The following is a 22,270-nucleotide window of genomic DNA, read 5'->3' as shown; positions in this document are numbered from 1 at the left end:
TACAATTGTTAGGAGATGTGGGTTAATGTGTATAAAATCTATTTTATTCATGGGTTTAATACAATTGGCTGTGGAATGTGAGAGCTACTCATTCAATATTCTTATGCGTGCTTACTGAACATCAGTTTGGTGGTATTTCGATGACCCGAGACTTACTGCTGCTCATGTCTGGCTGATCAAAACAATTTCGCGGTGTGATTGCCACTTCAACCAGTCGATTAAAATGCACCTGATAAAAATAGTTTTTTTTTTTTTTTTCCCTTTATAATGTATGTTACATGGGCCATCGTTTTTCCTTCATTATTTTGGTATGATTGATTCAAATCAAAAGTGGGTGTTTGCATGTTTATTGATGAGATAAAAGAATAAGAAGTTATTGGGGGAAAAAAAAAATCTTCTGAATCACGTAGAGTAAATGACTTATTTTAGTCAATAAATATTTTGGGTATGTCTAAATGTCTAATAAAAAAGAAGGGTAAGTTAGGAAGCTAAATGTGTCTAAAATTATTATTTTTATTTATTTTAAAGTTCGGGGGTACAGGAGTGTTTTGTTGGGTATGTCCAAAATCAGGGTGATTTTGGACACACCCATAAAAACACTCACGTACCCTAACTAACATAAGTTTTTGTCATACCCCAATAACTGCCTAAATCTAATAATATTTCTCAAATTAATTTGGAGTATTTCCAATAAGGGCAGAAGGCAAAATTATTAAAAAGAAAGAAAAGTTTCTTTTCACATTCTTTTTCACCCCTCACTGTATCTTCTACCAAAAAAAGTCTTGCAAACACAGATTTAGTCTCATACTTATTAAACATGAACTTGCTTTTAAATTACGAAGTCATCTCTTTTAGTGTTTATAACTTTTGTCTTGCAGCAACTCAGAATAGTTCTGTAATGAATTTGGAATTGGGTCTGTTGAGCCTTAATTGGTTGTCTGTTTGGCTTTCAACACCAAAGTTGTTTGATGAAATACCGCATTGAGGAGAAAAGTCGTGTTACTGATTTTGCGTGCGCAAGGTTGTGAAGATTGCCTATGGAAGTGCATGTCTTTTGTTTTGGATGTGGTTAGGCTAGGAGAATGGAAATTCGAATTTGGTGTGGTGAAGTTAATCTTGTTTGGTTGTTTGGCTGAGAACAATTAATGTTCTTTGTTGTTGGGTTATAGATTATACTCTCTGAGTGCTTGTTTTGTTATGAGAATTATTATTGGTGAATGGTTGTTTGAAGTGGACGCTTGTTGTATGAATTTGGGCATAGTCACTTGACCTTGAACCTTTTATTATCTTCATGTTTTAGGGTAAGCAACACATGATACTAATAATATTGCACCACTATATTCAAAAGAAAGTGTTACGGCAGAGTGTCTTAGTAGGGGGTAGTTTTCTCAAGAAAACTTCCTAGCAATAGTTGGTGATCAAATTCTAGAAGCTATTATTGGACAGTGTTTATCATGTAGAATTTCAGCTACAGGTTCTCTATTGCAAGTTTGCAACTATTTTTTTTTTTTCAATAATCTAAGTTTGCAACTAACTTAGTTTGAGGGTATATGAAACTTACATGAGCTAGAATCTATAGGCCATCAACTCTACCAAGCGGGTGGTGCAGCGGTCCTGAACAAGTTTCCTAACTCTAACGTGACAAACTATTTAGCAAAACATATTATTTTCTTCTTTTACATAACTCCTGTATGGAAATGAGCTAAAAAAATGGTCTGGAAAAACGAAAGCAGAAACTAGCCATAACATAACTCTTAGTGCGGCAGATAAAATTGTGTTAAGCAACACAAAATAATATTGAAAGCAAATAAGATGGTTTATGATATAACTGAATGGGAAACACAAACGTAAGTATGTACTACAATTTACTTAGTGTTTCAGCAAGATTTGCCAAAACACACCAGTTGAGGGTTGTGAGTAATGTTTTTTGGAGATGGTGAAGGAGATGGTGATTGGGGAAAGATGAGACTGGAGTTCGGTTTTGAAGTTGCCTACGTACCCAAAGATATTGCTTGGGATCAAGTCTCGATCGCGTAGTTCTGGAAAAATGACGAAGGTTGTATTTTATAGGTAGCATTGGTGATAGTTACTTCCTCGTTCTCCAATATTCCAATCGTGGGATGAAGTTGGAGAACTGGCGGGAGAACTGTCCAATCATGGGATGAAGTTGGAGAGCTGGCGGGACAACTGTCAGCTCGTGGGATGAAGTTGGAGAACTGGCGGGACATATGTCAGCTCGTGGAATGAAGTTGGAGAACTGGCGGGACATCGGTCAGCTCGTGGGATGAAGTTGGAGAACTGGCGGGACATCTGTCAGATCGTAGAATGAAGTTGGAGAACTGGCGGGAGAACTGTCAGCTCGTGGGATGAAGTTGGAGAACTGGCGGGACATCTGTCAGCTCGTAGGATGAAGTTGGATAACTGGCGGGAGAACTGTCAGTTCGTGGATTGAAGTTGGAGAACTGGCGGGAGAACTGTCAGCTCGTGGGATGAAGTTGGAGAACTGGCGGGAGAACTGTCAGTTCGTGGATTGAAGTTGGAGAACTGGCGGGAGAACTGTCAGTTCGTGGATTGAAGTTGGAGAACTGGCGGGACATCTGTCAGCTCGTGGAATGAAGTTGGAGAGCTGGCGGGACATCTGTCAGCTCGTGGGATGAAGTTGGAGAACCGGCGGGACATCTGTCAGTTCGTAGGATGAAGTTGGAGAACTGGCGGGAGAACTGTCAGTTCGTGGATTGAAGTTGGAGAACTGGCGGGAGAACTGTCAGCTCGTGGAATGTAGGCTTTCAGCATGGGCTTTTTCATAGATGGGCTCTGAGCGTGGGCTTGTTTATAGTTGGGCTCTGAGCGTGGGCTTGTTTATAGTTAAGTTCTGAGCATGGGCTCTGAGCGTGGGCTTGTTTATAATTGGGCTCTGAGCGTGGGCTTGTTTATAGTTGGGCCCTGAGCGTGGGCTTGTTTATAGTTGGGCTCTGAGCATGGGCTCTGAGCGTGGGCTTGTTTATAGTTGGGCTCTGAGCGTGGGCTTGTATTGAATTGGGCTTATATTGGGCCACATTTGTGGGGGCCGGAACATCGCCCTCTCTTTGTTACATGGGCAAAGCCTGTGTGGCAAAGAATTTTAATTTTTTTTTTTTTTTTTTTTTTTTTTTTAGGGTGAAAAAATTTATGTTTTGGATTGGGAGTTTGGGACTTGAGTAATATTATTCAACTGAGTTGTACGGTCACTCTTGAAGGCTCCTTTAAGGTCCTTTAAGTAATATCATTTTAGATTCAAAGGCAGAAGGAAGAAACAAGTATGTGCAGCTGTTGCGTCTGTTGTAGAAAAGTTCAAGAGAAGTCCTTATAGCTATACTTGGGCAGCCTGATCTTGAGACACGTGTCGGTGTAGGCGGTTATGGATACTGCTATAGTAGCGCTGAATGTGAAGAAAGGTGCTTATGCACCTCTTCGGAGTGCTTTTGAGCTTGACCAAATCATAGAGTTTGTGAAAGAGGCAGGGCGTGGTGGGAAGGGAAATTTACCTCTAGAGAGTTCTCCCATGATTGTCGAGACGGAACCATGGGATGGTAAAGATGGTGAAATCATCGAAGAAGATGAATTTTCCCTTGAAGAGCTCATGGGTGGAGACACTGCAAGCAAGGAGAATTGTAATTGCTTCTTTTAGTTGCCGTTGTCATATGTAGAGTACCAAGCACGCTGGTCCTTTCATGTGGTAAACAGGCAAGATGTATTTGAACTTGAAAGTTGGAAGCAAGACACGCAATTTGTAAGAGCAGATTTTGCAAAGTAGACAACAATTGCAGAAAGTTGAGCATGGCACAATTATGCGTGCAAGATGAGTCTTGGTAAGCTAGCTGACATCATGATCAATGGGGTTGAAGGGCCTAATGCACCGGGAGGACCCAAATGATTTTACTGCAGGACAGTTGCCAGCCCTCAAAAGAATCTCTTACAGTACGTTGACAAGGGCCATAGCTTAGCAGTTCTTTACAGTATTTCTTACTTAGACGACCTGCTCGTGCTACAGGCAAGAAAGCAAATTCATATACGATTCGATAACTGCAGATAAAAGGCAGCACCCAATACTGTACATGTTCAAGGCATCATTGCTGAACACTACACAAACCGTTACCATAAATAACTAAACACCCATAAAATTTCTAGTTCCAGCCGCTACGGTCAATTCCATCTGTTCTTGCTTCTAAGAACCTATCCATTCAAATCATGAGGCCGATCACAATAATATGGTGATGGTTTCTGGAGTAACACTCGCACACCATACAACTTTTTAGAAGACCTGATAAACCCGACTCCAAGAGATTTTTGTGAATAGGGATGTTCACACTCTATGTCGTTCCATTACAAAATTAATATGACTCCCAAGTTTTAAACTAGTCTTCTGTCCCAGCGGCAATTTTAAAAAATAGAATGTTATGAAACCAGTGGCAATTCGAGTTTACTATTGGCAGCGGCAAATCAAGTTTACTATAGCCAGCGGCATACAGCGGCAATTCAATACTAGAATCCCATTAATGGCCCCTATAAACCGTTGGCTTCCTTAGTAACACACACCTCCCAAAACCAATGAAAACAGTGTGGCGCTTTTCCATCAAACAATTTGAGCTCCAACTTTCCCCAGAGTTCTTGTGGCCATTGTTAACAGAGACACCACCAGACCCAAGTTCACACATGGTGCTTACATTACCTTTGTGGTGCCACCAACAAGCAGAATTGCACTGATAAGGCAGCGGCAATTCGAAAAAAAATAGCAGCGGCATCCAAAGTTCTTCAGTGGCTATTCAAAGGATCAGCGCACCAGCGGCTATTCTATGGATCAGCTCACCAGCGGCTATTCAATGGATCAGCGCACCAGCGGCAATGCGAGCGGCATTATTGGATCGGCTATTCGAGCGGCAATTCAAACTTTTAGTTTTGATCGGCAAATCAAGAAAATTAATAGGTCGGCAGTTGTTATATAATTGTTGGGTTGTTAATTTGAACTTGGTTCACATTAGTATCGGATAGAATGATTGAACTAAGCTAATGACAGGCGAACTAGGAAACCGAGTGTTGGATGTATTGGGCTTCAGCAGAGAGAAGAGAGTCATATTGGTTTAGTATTCTCTATATTAGAATGTAAATATAAAAGAGAACTTGATGTCTTAAATACTCACAGACTTAAAAGATTGAGAAAGTTGGGCTTGAGAAGAGAAGAATAAAAGTTCCTGTATTCTTCTTCACATTCTTGTTTTACCTGTGCAGCAAGGTAAGCTCTATTCACGTTAACACACTTTTTCTTTTTTTTTTGTTTGTTTTATTCATAACGTCAAGTTATGAACAGTAATGGTTTTTTTTTTTTTTTTTTTTTTAAAGGAATGTATATTAGGGTTTGGATCGCTGTAGTGATCGCGAAACAGTAAACCATTGTTTTTGAGAGAAGGACTAATCGATTTTTTTTTTTTTTTTTTTTTTTTTTTTAACAGTATTGAAAATATTTGATAATGGAGAAGAATTATAACTTGAAGAGGAGATGGGGTGATAAGGGAGATTTTAATATGAATAGGGTGGCGAAGGGAATTGATGCTGATAGTTTGAGAGCAATGTATGATATCGGAGATGATGTTTCAATTGAGTATGTTGGTAGCGATATCGACCAAAAATGTGAAAAGGATGAGATAATTTTATTGTTTTCACATTTTTGGCTTGGTTGTAGTGTTCCATTTCGGAAATCAGTTTCCGAGTTATTAGCTCGATGGAGAGTACATCCTTTACAATTATCTCCTGGCTATTGGGCTATATTTGCCCGTGTAGTGAGAATTTGTAAGGTTTATCAAAATAGTATGTCGTCAGACCTTTTGTTTGAGTTATTGAAGCCTCTGCGGCAAAACAAGGCCTCTTCAAAAAGTTATGCATTGGGATATCATAACCATCACAACCAGAATTATCGGTTTTATGGGATGCCTTCGAACTACAAGAATGCGAAATTGTATGGTTTTAAGATTAAAGGCAATTGGAGGTTCGAAGATATTGATTATCCTAACAATATATCAGGTAAGATATAAACTTAATATTCTTATAATTATAATTTTAAATAGTTAGCATCACATTTTGATTATCTTTTTTTTTTTTTTTATAGGGGATTTTCTGAAGTTTCCAAATAAATCCGTGTTTAGCAGCGAGATGATAAAAAAGAAATTTGTTAGTTTGTTTAGTCATAATGCAGATGTCTATGATCTTTCGTTTCCAGACGATATAGTAGATTATTATCATGATTTAGAAACTAGACTGCTGAATGAGCCTAGGGAATTAGCACCTTACTGTGGCTCAAAGAAGAGAAAGAATATTATTGTGGATGATAGCAGTGAAGATGACGAAGAAGTAGAAGGAGATGACTCTGAGGATAGTGGACAAGAAAATATTAGAAAGAAGAAAAGAAATGTACGTCCAAAAAAGAAGGAAAAGAAAACTGGGGATAACTCAAGTAAAATTGAGGAAGAGATTGATAGTCGAGAACTGGTACGTATATAATATTTCTTTTAAAATATCATATATGTAATACCTATAATATGTTTTGGAATGATGTTTCATTGTCACAGGTTTTTTGTCTTCCTGTACATAAAACTACTGATGTGCTTGATATTGATGATGATGATGATATCGGTGGGGAAGCGATGACTAACAGTATATCTGGACTTGATGTTAGTGTTGATCTTGTTTCTGTGATTTTGAATAATATTCGTTATTTATTGTTTAATGGTTCTTTTGGTAATGTAGATGGAAAAAGTTGACGATGGTGGAGATACAATGGGTTCTTACATTTGTCAAAATCAATTTTGGACTGCCAACTTCTTTTGGTGGAAGTTGTATTGGAGTTCCAACACCTGTTGTTGGCACCAATGCTGGTGTAGCAACTTCTGCCGATGGCACCACTGCTGGTGTGTCGAGTTTAGTATCAAGCATTGTTTGCACTAGTCTTTGGATTGCCGACCGTTGTTAATACCGATGGTATGTTAACGTAAGTGTCAACGCATTGTTGGTACAAATCTTTGGATTGCCGACATCTGGCCGACACCGATGCGGTGTGTCAACCGAAGTGTCTACTTTTGTTAGTGCCGACATCATTGTTGGATCAACTGTACCTTCTTCGTTCTTTGCCGAGGGGATGAGCGGTTGTTCTACAACACCTATGCTCATCACTCGGGCGATCGCAAGCCTTGGCAATTGAAGGTTAGATGTTGAATAGCTATTTAAATAGTATTTACTGATTATTATATATTATTATTTTAAATCCTTTTGTCTAATATTTCAGATCCAGAGTTATTGTGTTTGGATTATCAACGAAGTGTAGATTTTGGAAAAACCGTTAATATGTTGAATTCAAAGCTTGCAGAGGTAATTTTTAGTGTGTGTGTGTGATTTTTTTTTTTTTTTTATTTTTTTTATTTTTTATTTTTGTTTTTGAGTAACACTTTATTTTTTCTATTAGGCGTCGAAGCTTGGGGATTGTGCTAAAGAAATCTTAGAAGCAAAAGAAAATTATAAGATTAAAACTAGTGAATATGCGAGATTGAGAAATATTTGGAAAGAGAGAGAGCTCATCTATCAGGAGAATGAACGTTTGAGAGGAGTCATTTTGAGAAATGAAGTAGTTTTGCACGACTATGAGATGAAAATGAATATCATGAAAATTTGAAGTGTCAAACGAGAATCAAGAAATTGTTGTTCTCAAGGAGCGAAGGTTTTGAGTGATGAAGTTGCAATTTTAAAATGTGAGAAATTGGAATTGTCAAAACAAGTTTTGCTTGAGGTGAGGGGATTAGAGGAGCTACAAGGTACTATTGGAAGAGAATGCATTTTTGAAAAAGGAGTTAGATGAATGTCATGAGAGGGTGGAAAATTTTAGAGTAGGGTGTGAAGAGAAGGATGATATAATTGAGAAGCATGCAGTTGAAATTAAGAAATCTGGGGCGGTGTTGCGTGAAGCATCGACAAGTGTTGGACTTTGGAAATCAAGAGATTCTGAGAAACGGGAAAAATTGCAGCAGCTGTCAAATTATTATACTATGTGTTATAGGAAGTTGGAAGATGTATCTCCGTCGGATCTATTAGGTGTTCCAGTTCCAGTGGAGGATAGCATTATGCCGCAACTTCTTGAGTGAAGTTTTTATCCTTTATTGTTATGATGATGTGAGGTTAGGTTACGGTTTTTTCTTTCTCAATTATGTTTCTTTTTCCCTTGTATTCATGATATTTGGTTTTATCTATTTTTATTAGATTGGTAATCAGAATAGGTCGGTCAAAATATATAATAGTTGTGTAATCTGGTTTTGAGGTAGGTCGGCAAAATAGATATAAGTATAAGGATACGCGTAATTGGGGTCGCCGCCCCATAATATATAATAATAACGTAATGAAATTTGGGGTGTGCCGCCCCCGTAGAGTAATGATAACGTAATGAAATTTGGGGTGTCGCTGCCCCATAGTGTAATGATAACGTAATAAAATTTGGGGTATCGCCGCCCCCATAGTGTAATGATAACGTAATGAAATTTGGGGTGTCGCCGCCCCCATTGTAATGATAACGTAATGAAATTTGGGGTGTCGCCGCCCCCATAGTGTAATGATAACGTAATGAAATTTGGGGTGTCGCCGCCCCCATAGTGTAATGATAACGTAATGAAATTTGGGGTGTCGCCGCCCCCCATAGTGTAATGATAACGTAATGAAATTTGGGGTGTCGCCGCCCCCATAGTTTAATGATAACATAATGAAATTTGGGGTGTCACCGCCCCCATAGTGTAATGATAACGTAATGAAATTTGGGGTGTCGCCGCCCCCATATTGTAATGATAACGTAATAAAATTTGGGGTGTCGCCGCCCCCATATTTTAATGATAACGTAATGAAATTTGGGGTGTCGCCGTCCCCATATTATAATGATAACGTAATGAAATTTGGGGTGTCGCCCCCATAGTTTAATGATAACATAATGAAATTTGGGGTGTAAGCGCCCCATAGTGTAATGATAACGTAAAAGAAATTTGGGGTGTCGCCGCCCCCATATTGTAATGATAACGTAATGAAATTTGAGGTGTCGCCGCCCCCATATTTTAATGATAACGTAATGAAATTTGGGGTGTCGCCGCCCCCATATTATAATGATAACGTAATGAAATTTGGGGTGTCGCCGCCCCCATAGTTTAATGATAACATAATGAAATTTGGGGTGTCGCCGCCCCCATAGTGTAATGATAACATAATAAAATTTGGGGGGTCACCGCCCCCATAGTGTAATGATAACATAATGAAATTTGGGGAGTCGCCACCCCCAAAGTGTAATGATAACATAATTTGGGATATTTGATCTCTAGTTAAAACGAAAGATGGATCGAATTTTATTGAATTATAAAATGATTACAATGAATGAAAAACAAACATTCAACGATAAAACTTTTTCAAATGAAAAGCATTCCATGGCTTGGCAAATTTTTCTCCGGTGATTCGACGAAGGAAATAAGACCCTTTGGATGCTGGTCTATCAATAATGAACGGTCCTTCCCAATTCTCTGACAGCTTCCCAGATTCAATGAGCTTCTGTTTGCGGCTAAGTACCCAATCTTCTGGTTCAAAACTCTTGAGGCAAAGCTTTTTATCATATTTGCGTTTCATGGCTGCCTGATATTTTATTAGACATTGTAAAGCTTCTTCTCGAGTGTTATCAATTGAGTCTGCCACCAAAGTTAGAGCAGCATCATTGTTACCAGTTTGTACTGCTTCTGTCCTTGTAGTTGGTGCAATTAATTCTGTCGGGAGGACAGCATCCATGCCATAAGCTAGATTGAAAGGGGAAAGATTGGTAGAATGCTTTGGAGTGGTGCGATAAGCCCAAAGCACTGCTGGCAACTCTTTAACCCAATTTCCTTTTGCTTCATTAAGCTTCTTCTTTAAAGTCGAGAGAATCGTCTTATTGGTTGCTTACGCTTGTCCATTTGCTTGTGGATAATATGGAGCCGGAGAAATTATCTTTGAAGTTTTTAGTGAGGGTAAAATTTGTGTGAATTTCTTCCGCGATCGAATTGTTTACCGTTGTCGAGAGGCGATGTTAGATGGAATTCCAAAGCGACAAACGATGTCTTTCCATAAGAAACGCCCGTACATCCATTCTTTGAGATGTTGACAAGCGGTTGAGCTTCTACCCATTTAGTGAAATAATCAGTCGCAACCAATAAAAATCGTTACACTTCCGGGAGCCTTTGGTAGGGGTCCCACAATATCCAAGCCCCATTTCGAAAAGGCCAAGGGCTTAGAATTGGGTGGAGTTCCGTTGCTGGAAGTTTGCCCATATTTGCATGTTTTTGACATGGTATGCATTTTTGGGCAAATTCTGTTGAGTGTCTTTGCATGCTAGGCCACCAGTATCCTTGAGTCATGGCTTTATGTGCAAAACTACGTCCCCCAGAATGGTTTCCACAAAGTCCGGAGTGTATCTCTTCGAGAACTAGATGACCTTGATCTTTGGAAAGACATCTGAAAAGAGGACTGAAATTATTTGCTTTCCTATAAAGTAGGAGATTTCCTTTAGAATTTGGAATTATGACAAATTTCCGGGCATCTCTCTTAATTTTTGTAGGAAGTTTATTTAATCCTCAGGTAGAGTTCCATGTTGCAGAAATTCTAAATAAATAGGTCTCCAATCATCCGGTGAAGTGTCACCCGTCGATAGATTGGAGATCCAAATGTGGTATACGGAGAATTATGCGCCCGTGGGACTCATCTTCCATATCAACATTGATTTGGTCGGCATCATGTGTGGGTGGAGAATCACTCTCAACACGATGATCGGCCAAACCTTGATGGTCGGCTAAACCTTCTTGAGTTGCTTCCTCTGAGTGAGATTCTGAACTTGTGCCGGCCGATTGAGCTAGCTCTTCTCTCTTTCTTTTCCTTGTTGTTACGGCATTCACTTGCTCGAATTCGAATTTCCGAGATGTCGTCTGAAAATAGCATAGATGAGCAATATATAAGTTTTGAACATGTTCTTCTATGGCGGTTATGCTTGGAAAAGGTTGGAAATCAATATAGATTTTTCTTTCATTGTTAACATCAAACTTGCGGAGAGATAGGCTAAGGCATCGGCATGGCGATTATCATTGCGAGGCGTGGTGAACAACAATGGATTTGAAATGAATGGATAGCTCATGCATTTTTGGACATATGCAGCCATCCTATCATTTTGAGCAACAAAAGATCCGCCAAATTGATTCGCGAACGAGCTTTGAGTCAGTGAATAACTTCGATTTTTGTCGCCCGAGGTCAAGTGCGTTAAGCATTGCATAAAGAACCGCTTCATATTGACTTCATTGTTTGATCGCCAAAATCGAAGGCGAACAAATTTTTCAATTTTCTCGCCATCAGGTCGGATCAAAACACAACCAAGGCCTGAACCTGATTTGTTCTTGGAACCGTCCGTGTGTATGGTCCATAAAGTAGGGTCGGCACTTGTGGATGGAGCGGACGATCCTTGTTGTGGATTAGGAGGAGGTTCGTCAAACTGCTCTTCCATGGTCGGTATGTCATCGACAGGAAAATCGGCCATAAGTGATGCCATTGCGTGGCCTTTCTCAGATGATCGGGCTTTGTAGATAATTTCGTAGGCACTCAAATATGTTTCCCATTCTGCTAATCGGCTCGAATCAGCATTTCGAAGAACTTTTCTCAAAGGGTATTCAGTGTAGACATTGATGATACGTCCTTGAAAATAAGGCTTCAATCTTCGTGCACTATGGACAAGTGAGAGAGCTATTTTCTCAATCTGTGAATACCTTGTTTCTGGAGCTGTAAGGGTCTTACTTATGAAGAAAATTGGTTGTTCATTTTCATCATCAATGAATAAGGCTGACTCACGCCTATTTTCGATCTTCGCCAAATAGATGCCAATTGTTTGTCCGGTGGTCGGACTAGCAAGAATTGGCGGTACGTACTAGGTATTCTTTCATTTTTTGAAAAGCCACGTCCACACTCATCCGTCCATTTTGGGGATCCCTTAATGGCTTGGAAAAAGGGGTGGAGCCGATCCGAATATTTTGAGATAAATCTACCCAAAGCCGCTATCCCACCCGTAAGTTCTTTGGATTTGCTTCTTGGTTTTGGCGAGGGCATTTCGGTAATAGCACGGATTTGATCAGGGGTTAGCTTCAATGCCTCGTTTGGTCATAAGATATCCAAGAAATTTTCCGATGCTAACCCAAATCGCATTTTGATGGATTTAGACGATTGAATATGCATCGGCCGATCAAAATATTTTTGCAAGTGATGAAGGTGTGATGACTCTTCATGCGACTTGATGACCATATCGTCAATATAAGCTTCCATAAACTTGCCTAAGAAGTCTGAAAATGATGTATTAATGAATTTCGATATGTTGCGGGTGCATTTTTAGACCGAAAGGCATTACCTTATAGCAAAATAAGCCTTGGTGCGTTATGAAAGTTGTAAGTTCTTGTTCATCTTGACTAAAGCAATTTGATAAAATCCCATTGAGGCATCCATAAAAGAAATTCTTTTAAACCACGAAGTGGCATCAACCATTTCAGAAATACGAGGCAAAGGGATACGGGTGAACGGGACATTTTTATTGACATCGGTAAAAATCAACACGATTCTAAGTTTCCCATTTTTCTTAGGGATTGCTACTACATTTGATATCCATTTTGGATATAGTACAGCCTAATAAAATTAACACTTAGAAGTTTGTCGATCTCTTCTTTCACTTTGAGCTTTTCGATCGGGGCCCATTGAGGCTTCGATATTTGGCTTTTGTGTTTTGTCGATATCCACTGTGACATGCAAGTGAAGGATCAATCCGGGCATTTGTTCGACCGTCCATGCAAACACTGTGCAATTTTTCTTCAAAAGCTCAATGAGATTATCCTGTTCTTTCTTGGAAATTTCTTGAAATAAAAGTGGTTTCTTCTTCTTTGTTGCCGATCCATGCCGAGGAGTCTATCGATGGTTGGGGGCCACCTAAACGCTTGCTCCATAGGCGTTTACCCGCCAATGGAATTCTGTAATTGCTACTTTTTCCCATCGACATTTAGGATGGTGTTACCCTTGACTTCGAATCTTTATAATCTTCGAAAGTCTGGACTCATGGCACTTCAAAGTCGCTATCGATCACCGAACTTTGCATACCCTACCATCACACCGAACTTGATAGCGATGGAAAGTCGAAAGCGACAGCTCCCATTGAGTGAATCAATCTCTTCCCAGAATGACATTGTAGGAGAGTTACAATCCAAGAGAAGAAAATCAATTGTAACTTCCTTGTTCATTAATGTCACCGAAGAGAGCATCTACCAACCGATGTTCTTCTTTGTCCCATCGAAGCCAATGATAGGATTTGGATCGGGAACTATCATTTTATCGGGGAGGTTGAGTCCTTTGTAACAACGCTTGTAGATCACACTTGCCGAACTACTGTATCGATCATGATTTTCTCGCACACGGTGAATTCCAACAAAAGCTTGTATTACTGGCGGCATCATAATGAGGATGGTGCACTCCTATCGTCATTATCAGTCCAATGAGAGGTCCTTCCTCATAAGTTTTCATTACCCATTCCGTGGAGAAAATCATATCCACTATAAACATAGTGGTGGTGGTGAGATCATTGATCTTGGAGTGATTGAAATTCTTTATACTGGGTATTAGACATTGAATCAACTCACGGCATGACCGACTTTGATTACATTGTGTGCGGTAACGACTAAAGCTTGTTTCGTTTTACCCAAAGACATAATCCTCGGAGCATACCTTTCTCGATCAAACCTTGGATTCTACCCCTTAGAGATCGGCATTGTTAGGTTTCATGACCAAAATCATCGTGAAATTTGCACCCACGGGATTTGTCACGTGTAGCCTTGGTATCTTGGAGAGAGGAAAAGGTGGAGATAAGATATTCTTTCCCTTAATCTTCTCATAGATAACAGTACTTCTTCGTTGAGGCGGTAAGCTTTAACTCTGGAAGTTTCTTTTGTTCTTTTGCCGTTCCATTGTTGTGGCCTACCATCACTCTTGGACTTTTGATCGGTTGTTTGTTGAAACCCGATTTTTGACTCGTTCTGCGGCTTGCTTATTCGATCCCTATCTCTGTGGAACCCGTCGATGCATCATCCTCAACTTCGAATAAACCGTTGAGTTAGAGAAAAGTTCATAACGAGTTGTTGGGACGTCTTTTACAATAGAGTTGTAAATGCCGTCCCTATCATAATTAATGCCTTCCTTGAAGGCATAAATGACAAGAATATCGATGCATCCGGGATTTCAGCGGTACCGCTTTCGAAATCTCGCAACAAACTTATCGAGCTTTTCTTCTTTTTGTTGTTTAATCTTGAATAGAGAATCAATATGTTTCGGTTCTTTCCGGTTGTGGACGAAAATGCTAGGCAAACTTGTAAGCCGGATCGGTAAAATTGTGGATGGATCTTTACGGAAGCATGTTAAACCATCTCATCGACTCAATTCCAATGAGTGTGGGCCGGGAATAACTTGCAAAGAAGAGCATCGTCGTAAGTCCATAAGATCATCTTGTTTACGTAATTAACAAGATGCATCAAAGGATCTCCATCAATCTCATCATACTTTTCGAATTCTCGGGCTTGAAGTCCTTGTGATGAGCAGTTGTTTGGATTCGAGAGAGAAGGAGAATCGATACCACTTTCTATAGAGAGATTTGAATTTTGTTTTCTCGTGACTCCTTATCATTAATGCCTTGGTATCATCTCATGGAGACGTCGTTCAGAAAATGGAACATTCTCTCGACGATGGTCCCGACCGAACTGTGGACGTTTTGGCCAAGATTTCTTTGGAGGAGGGGGAGTGAGTTCCCGTCGACCCGTCCATGCAAGTGAGGGTGACCGAGCCAGTAGTGGAGATCGGTTCCTTCTTCTCCTATGGTGAACATCGGGAGAATACGGACGGAGTGCTGGACTGTCAGAACCATTTTCTTGACCTGTTGCAAGTGAGTCTCCATCTCCATCGCTACCATTGTCAACATACTTTGGCCGACAATGAGCTCTTGGATTAGGACTACAACTTGAGCGATTAGGTTGCGAACTAGAACTGCCTGGTGAATAGTCTTCTTTGTTGAGATCGGGCGATATTGCTATTCGCGACGAGGACTTCAGACTAGCTTGCCTACCCTCCTAGAGTTTGGGGTAGGAACTTCATTGGTTTTTCGTTGGTTGGGTAGTCTATCTTGCCGACCTATATGGATATTTTGCCGATCTCTCTTATGCGGTTCATTTCGGCAAAACCGGTTTTGTCATGAGATCTTTTGTGAGTTGGTGATCCCACGCGAGGTGGTCGTGCATCTAGGTCGGCAGAGGAGTTTGTGGATTCCTTACGATTACTTTGGAAAGTGTAGGCTTTCGTTGCACATTTTGTTTCTGCGAAGCCTTTTCGTAGCGACTTCGCCACGGTTTCTCTTGGTGCATGAGTTTGTACTTTCGGAGTCTTTGACAGAGATGCTTCAGTGTTCAAACGATCCCAAACACTTTTTGTCGTGGAGCCTGAATCATCTTCGAGAAGCTGACGCAGCTATTTCTTCAGATTGTTATTCTTGCTCTCCAATTGTCGGAGACGACGGTCTACCCGAGTTGATGGATCGATGCGTGAATACCCACTCTCGATCCACCTGAGATGGCGAGGACCATCGGACTTGGAAATGAATTCGCAGCCATGAAGGTGAATCTTGAACTTGTCGCGGTAAAAGGGATACTTTCACCGTTGTTTGTTTTTCGAGAAGCCATTGACGTAACTTTTGTTTTGTGGTTGAGGGTAGGAACACGAGGGCGGCCAAATATGTTTCGACAAGATTTGCAAAAAACACACGGTTGAGGGTTGTGAGTAATGTTTTTGGAGATGGTGAAGGAGATGGTGATTGGGGAAAGATGGCCCGGACTTCGGTTTTGAAGTTGCCTACGCACAAAAGATATTGCTTGGGATCAAGTCTCGATCGCGGATTACGGAAAAATGACGAAAGGTTGTATTTTATAGGTAGCATTGGTGATAGTTACTCGTTATTATCCATGAGCATAGTTTTCAACCGTAAAAAAATTATATAATGAAAATTTAGTGTTATAATATATTATGAGTATTATGAGCTTCAAATGGTATATAATATAATGGTGCATTTAGATTTTTTTTTTTTAAGGGATCGCTACCATAACTCTTCTAGCTCTCTCTTCTCAACCATGTCTAAAGCCCTCGTTGCCTTCATATCAAAGAATTGGGGAATGCAAAATGCAAGTGTTTGGTGATTGGCTAACTGCTTATCTGAATATGACTCAAAGGTTAGATACTTGAGTTCTTAAAGATGTTAGGACAAGCTAAAGCTGGCTTTTAGAATCCACCACTTTGACTACAGAAACATCTTCATTGTATATCATCTTCGTTGTATTTTGTGCTATTTTGGTCACCAAATTAAATCCTGCTACTTTGAGCAAATATGTTTTTTTTAGGGCTTTATGTTGGTTTACCAGAGAAGCTGAGGTTATTTGTTATTTTCATTGTTGAATTTGGGTGAATATACAACAATTCCTTATAACAACTATTGAAGCAACTGTGATGACACGGAGCAACTATCAAAGTTTTTGTTATTATCCTAAACTTGAATATATTAAATCTAAACATTATTGGTTTGATTTAATATCCTAAGACATACATGGACCAGGTTAGTGTGCATTCCTTTTCTGACTTTTCTTTAAGTGATGGATTTCAGCCTTAAAATAGAACCAATACATTCAATATAACACCCCGTCTTTTATTTGCATTTCCTATAATAATATTAATAGTAATAATAATAATAATAATGTAAATAGAAAACAGAAATAGGATATCCAGTAGTTTTGGAAAAAAAAAGCCCGTAAGTAAGTAGATAGGTTTAAAACCCTGGTTTTTCGGAGAGGTTTGAAAAAAACTAGAAAATAAGGGTTTCTCACATAGAGTTTTGAGAAAAAAAAAAAAAAAAAAAAGGTGAGAGTTTTACTGAGAGAAAAAAAAAAAAAAAAAGGGTTTTGAACGAGGAAGATTATCGTTTCAGCGTGGCGATGAGGCAATGGGGTTTGATTTGGGAGTTGTTCGATTTTAACAGTGAGTAGATACTTTATTTTTTTAGATAAATTTCTCGTTATTTATTAGAAAAAAATATGGGCTGTGTTCATACTGTGTTTTGTTACGGTTTCGTTATTCTACCGTTATTCTATATTTCTCTCCTCTTGTTTAGTTAGGGAATTTGATTATATGTTAGCATAGTAAATTGGTAAATAACTGGACTCTAAATTGAATCGGCCGAAACTCGGACATAGCATCAATGGCGTCGCCATCAGCAGCACCAAACCGTGTTTTGTTTTTGAAGTGTGGTTTTATTGCTTTGTGGTAATGATAAATTGTAACTGTGAATGATGATTGAATTGGTGTTTGGGGTTGATGGGGTGAGGGGAAGCCTTGGAAACAGCCATAATGGCGTTCGACCAAGACCCCAAATCACCCTGCGTTTTTATTGTTTGATCAGTGTTTTGGTTGGGTTTTTGTTGAGAATTTGTTGTTGGGTTGAGATGGAGGTGTTGGTGGTGGATTGGGTGTTGGAGAGTGGATCATTGGAGCTTTACAGAGAGCTTTAATGGCGTCGTTCAAATTTCTTAAGTATAACAGAATCATGAATTGTTAGGATAGGTGTGTAGGGGTTTTTGCGAGGATGAAAACCGCGGGGTTTCTTTTGGCCATGGATGGGCGGCGGTGGCTGTTGTGGTGGTCGGTGGTGGAGGAAGTTTTGTTTGAGGAAGGAGATGAACAGTGCAACACGATTTGGGCTTGGGCCAAATAGTGTGGGCTCATATGTTTTAAAACTTTTGGATTTTATTTTTGGGCTTTAGTGTAGACTATGGGCCTTAGACTTTGGGCCTTTGGGTTAGAAGAGTTGGGGATGGTTGACTTTGACCGATTGACCAGAGTTGACCTTGACTGTTGACCAGAGTTGACTTTGACTTTGAACAGGGTTGACTTTGACCAGTTGACCCGAAAATTTGACTTTTTCATAAAATTATGATTCGGTCTAATAGGATAAGTCTAGGACTATAAACGTGTTTGATTTTTGGCTAAGACCTTTATAAATATACATGTGTGCGTGTATTTCTTGCTTTGTGATTTTAGGTCTTTTGAGATACACAACGTTATGACACTTATACATTCATGAAATTAATAGCAGCGTAAACCAAAATTAATTGAATCAAGATTTTCCTCGTTCTCTGAAATAATCTATGCAATAAAATACAATAATCGTAAACAAAACTTACCGCACCCTTTTAGAACTCTCCGCCTCAAGTTTTAGAATTTAGTTTATGGTGATGAAGAAGTCATATGTAGGTGGGCATTTATTGAATGTGCCATAAATGGCCGTTAGTGTTATATAAGGGTATTCATTGAATGTGTCATGAATGACCGGGTATTCGATGAATGTGCCATGAATGACCAGTTGTAGTTATTTTGCCCTAAAAGGAACTAAGGTATTAAGCCCTTGGGTTAGTTGTATTCCTTGAATGTCTTGGGAATGTAGGATTGGGTATTCCTTGAATGTGGCGAGGGAATGACCCGAGGGGCATTCATTGAATGTGCCATGAATGGCCAAGTTAGTGATATGATAGGTATTCATTGAATGTGCCATGAATGACACGAGTTTTTGTGCCCAAAGAGGCTGCGTGAAATATGTGTATGAAAGCCCGAGAGATGGCTATGATATTGTGGTATTGATTGGGAGAGAGGCACCACGAGGAATGTGTGATTTGGCAAATGTGTGGAGTGCAAATCGTGGAGTAGGTACTAAAGGGTGGGTGTATAAGAAAAGTAATTGATTAATTGATAAGAGAAATGGATTTGTTTATCTGAGTGTGCTTGGGTTTACCTTTGAATACATATAGAATATCTACATATGTGATATATACAAGTTCTAACTTTCTTGCGCGGAGGGTAGGACTTCATAATATTTTGTCTTGAGGGGGGTCCTACCACCCTTATCTGTGTAGGATATCGGTAAGTATAATTCAATTATTTAGATATTAAAATGAGTTATTAGAATGAGTTAATAAAATGGAGGTTAATAAAATGGAAGTTTTGCTTGGGAAGAAACTATGCGTTTGAGATACGGAACTACTTGTCTTCAAAATTTGAGAATGATTAGGTTATGATAGATTTAAAGTGTTAGTGGGATAAGTAAAGGTTTTGAAATGTTTATATGTAGTTAGTCTACTCATACCAGCAAATTCCATTTTGCTGACCCATGTTTGCTTTATTTTTAGCGTGGGTGTGTTCTTGGGAACATAGGTGGAAGGCAGTGGAACCGCGGCGTGTGATTGGGATTCGCATTGGGGCGGTCCGTTAGTTTTTCTTTTAGGTTTGATTTCTTTGTTGGAAGAATGTAATAACGTAGTTTACTTTTTTCATGGCATGAGGACATGGTAGTGATGAACTTTATTTGGAGAGTTGTTTGATGTTTTATTTGGAAGGATGTTATCTTAATAAAGAGATTTCGGATAATTATTGGGATTATTTTATTTTAAGTTGTTTCTTTTATGACATGGCTATTAGGGTTTGTATGTGTAGTATTCTCCGTCATAGTCTGGGTTTTTAAACAAGTGAACCTAGTGATGTTTGAGATAATTATATTTCAAATATTCACTTTGTTATTGCTTAGAAATTCGGGCTGTGACATTCAACCTCTGCAAGTGTTTGAAGCATGACTCTATGTCACTAATTTTATTGTTTCTCTGTCAGTGTAGTTTGTTTGGGTTTGTCAAAAAGAACCAGACAAGTGAAGATTTATCTATAAAAAAAAGGCTAAATCTATGGTGTGCGAGATGTATGGTGCGCCATTACATCTCAGCCACTCATACCAAGGGTGCGTGTGTATTTAATGGCAGAAGTACTGAATCAAAGGCCCATAATCACCTGCACACCATACGACCTGCGCACTGAAGACATGCTCTAAAAAAAAATGTTTGATTTGTGAAGAATAAATGGTTTTTAATTCTATTTAGTGTGTAAAGTTTTCTGTCGAGAATGGTCGTTGTATGATTGTTTAATAACCCACATTTATTTTTTGGAAGCCTCCGAGTTCTATAGCTCTACCAATAAGTTTAGGTCAATGTAGCAAATCAATAGACATGTTGATCTCTTATGCATTACCGAACCGTTGTTTTCCCTAATTCTTAACTGAAGTTGATAGTTTGAGAATGCATGAGGTATGAGGCCATGATGAAGGTTACATGCATATGGGCCATTCAAGGAGGTGAGTTGGAAAAAATTTATGTACGAGCAAATGGACTTTTATAGCACTATCGTAGCCAAGTAAAATACAATTTTTTGAGATTGTAGGTTGCACTCTTCAAGTTGTTTATGGTGTGTTCTTTAGGCACAATTATCATGTCCCACTATGATGAAAAAGATGTTTTAGCACCTCGAGTTGGACCCTGAGGTGGCCTCTTGGGAATGATAATGGGGATAGCCTTAATGCGATGGAAAACCCCAAAATTTCCACGAAAAATCCTTTGTTCACCTCCATTCTATACAACCGGCCATCTTTTGACAATATTGAATATCTCTGTTTATTCTTCTCATATGCTGGCTTTGAACACTCGAGACATACACAATAGTTATCTTTTTTATTTTATTTTAAATAAAGGAAAAATGAACGCTTCGATTACTTGGCCTAGATTAAAACCGATTGCGGCTTCTCGATTATTTGTGAAAATATCATTTTAATGTCAGGTCTGAGTATAAGTGGAAGCAAAAAAGATGTATAATCAATTGCTTCTTTATCGAGTTTTCTTTCCATATCTTTATTTAATCAATTTCGATGCACAAGCTCTATTAGCTACATGTAAGATTTCAACAAAATTTTGTTTTGTGCTTAATTTTATTTGACGATATGAGTATTTTGAGGTTAAATACTAAAAAATAAGCATTCTAAAGTTGGTTTTTTTTAAGTTTTTTTGGAATAAGGAAAAAACAAACTTAGATTAGACCCTTAGATTAAAACTAATTGAAAACAATTGTGGCTTCTCATATATGAAAATATCATTTTAATATGTCGTTTACAAGTATAAGAGGAAGCAAAGAGGTATAATTAATTACGTTCTTTAGTGGGTCCAAATGTTGCAGTTATTGGGGTTAGAAGCAACAAGTGCTATAAGGAAATGTCAGTGGAGCACTTTCGTGTCAGTCTTCCCCCACACTGATGACCAACAACGCAAGTTTTTATTTTTTAATGGATTTTGCTCAACGCTCTATCTTTGTAACTTTGTTTAATAGTCATAATAAATTATTGGCACTGGGAACTTTGATAAATTAATTTAATGTATGAGTTTCAATATAGTTTGGAAGTAAGATTTTTGATACATAATAATAAAATAAAATAAATTATATAAAAACGGTCTCTCTCATTGAACGGGTCCAAAAATCTAGTGTTTTAAAAAACGCTAGGCGGTAGTCTGGCGGTGGGAGAGCACCTAGCACCTAGGCCTTCTAGGCAGTGCCTAGACGAGCTAGGCGCTAGGCGGTTTTTTTTCCTAATATATCTTATAATATATATAGTAATACACACATATACTACAAGAAATGAAGAAAATCATTTACCATAACTGAAAAAATAAACACAAACAAAGATACTAGCTAGCTTAGTACAAAAATGCATAATGGTTGAAGAAGACCGACTTCATATAAAAACATACTCTTTCTTATAGTGGCATATAATTTACATTGGTCAGACTTTAGTCTTTTAAAGTCATCCAAATCTTAAGCTTGCACGGGTTTTTAATTTTCGATATTTAATCACTTAAAAAAAAAAAAAAAAAACCTTGACTAGACTGCCTAGAGGTCGATTAGTCCGCCTAGACCGGCTTACCTAATCGGTCCACCGATTTTTTAAATGACTTGGGCCTAGGCGAGTCGGTTGGGCACCACCTAGCGCTTAGAGACCGCCTAGGTGGCGGCCTAGACCGTTTGTTACTATTGAAACACGATCCCATGTAGATTTAATTTTATTAGGATATATTGGCGTAGCACATGATTAAAAATGGGTTTGGCACTAGTTGAGTTGAAATAAAATCCACATTAATTACTGACAAAAATGGTCGTTATATAATAATAACAAATTTACGTTAACTAACTATCTATGCGCAAACACAAATAATCAATTAACTAAATAAGTGCTTAA

The 22,270-nt window shown here is 38.8% G+C and overlaps 1 protein-coding gene across 1 annotated transcript; it reads left to right on the top strand.

The window, feature by feature from the left end:
* The first annotated feature begins 5,489 nt into the window (after positions 1–5,489).
* Positions 5,490–8,162, top strand: LOC147479498 (uncharacterized). Its single transcript, XM_086578430.1, has 7 exons — positions 5,490–6,054; positions 6,140–6,519; positions 6,600–6,701; positions 6,778–6,811; positions 7,352–7,395; positions 7,490–7,648; positions 7,824–8,162. The coding sequence occupies exons 1-7, from the start codon at positions 5,505–5,507 to the stop codon at positions 8,160–8,162; spliced, it is 1,608 nt and encodes a 535-aa protein (XP_086434556.1). The 5' UTR covers positions 5,490–5,504.
* The last annotated feature ends 14,108 nt before the right edge of the window (positions 8,163–22,270 follow it).

Source organism: Coptis chinensis, chromosome 8, assembly GCF_015680905.1.
Source record: "Coptis chinensis isolate HL-2020 chromosome 8, ASM1568090v1, whole genome shotgun sequence".
In the NCBI taxonomy this organism is placed as follows: Eukaryota; Viridiplantae; Streptophyta; class Magnoliopsida; order Ranunculales; family Ranunculaceae; genus Coptis; species Coptis chinensis.
The sequence above is the reverse complement of the archived record's forward strand: the minus strand, read 5'-3'. Positions and strand labels throughout refer to the sequence as shown.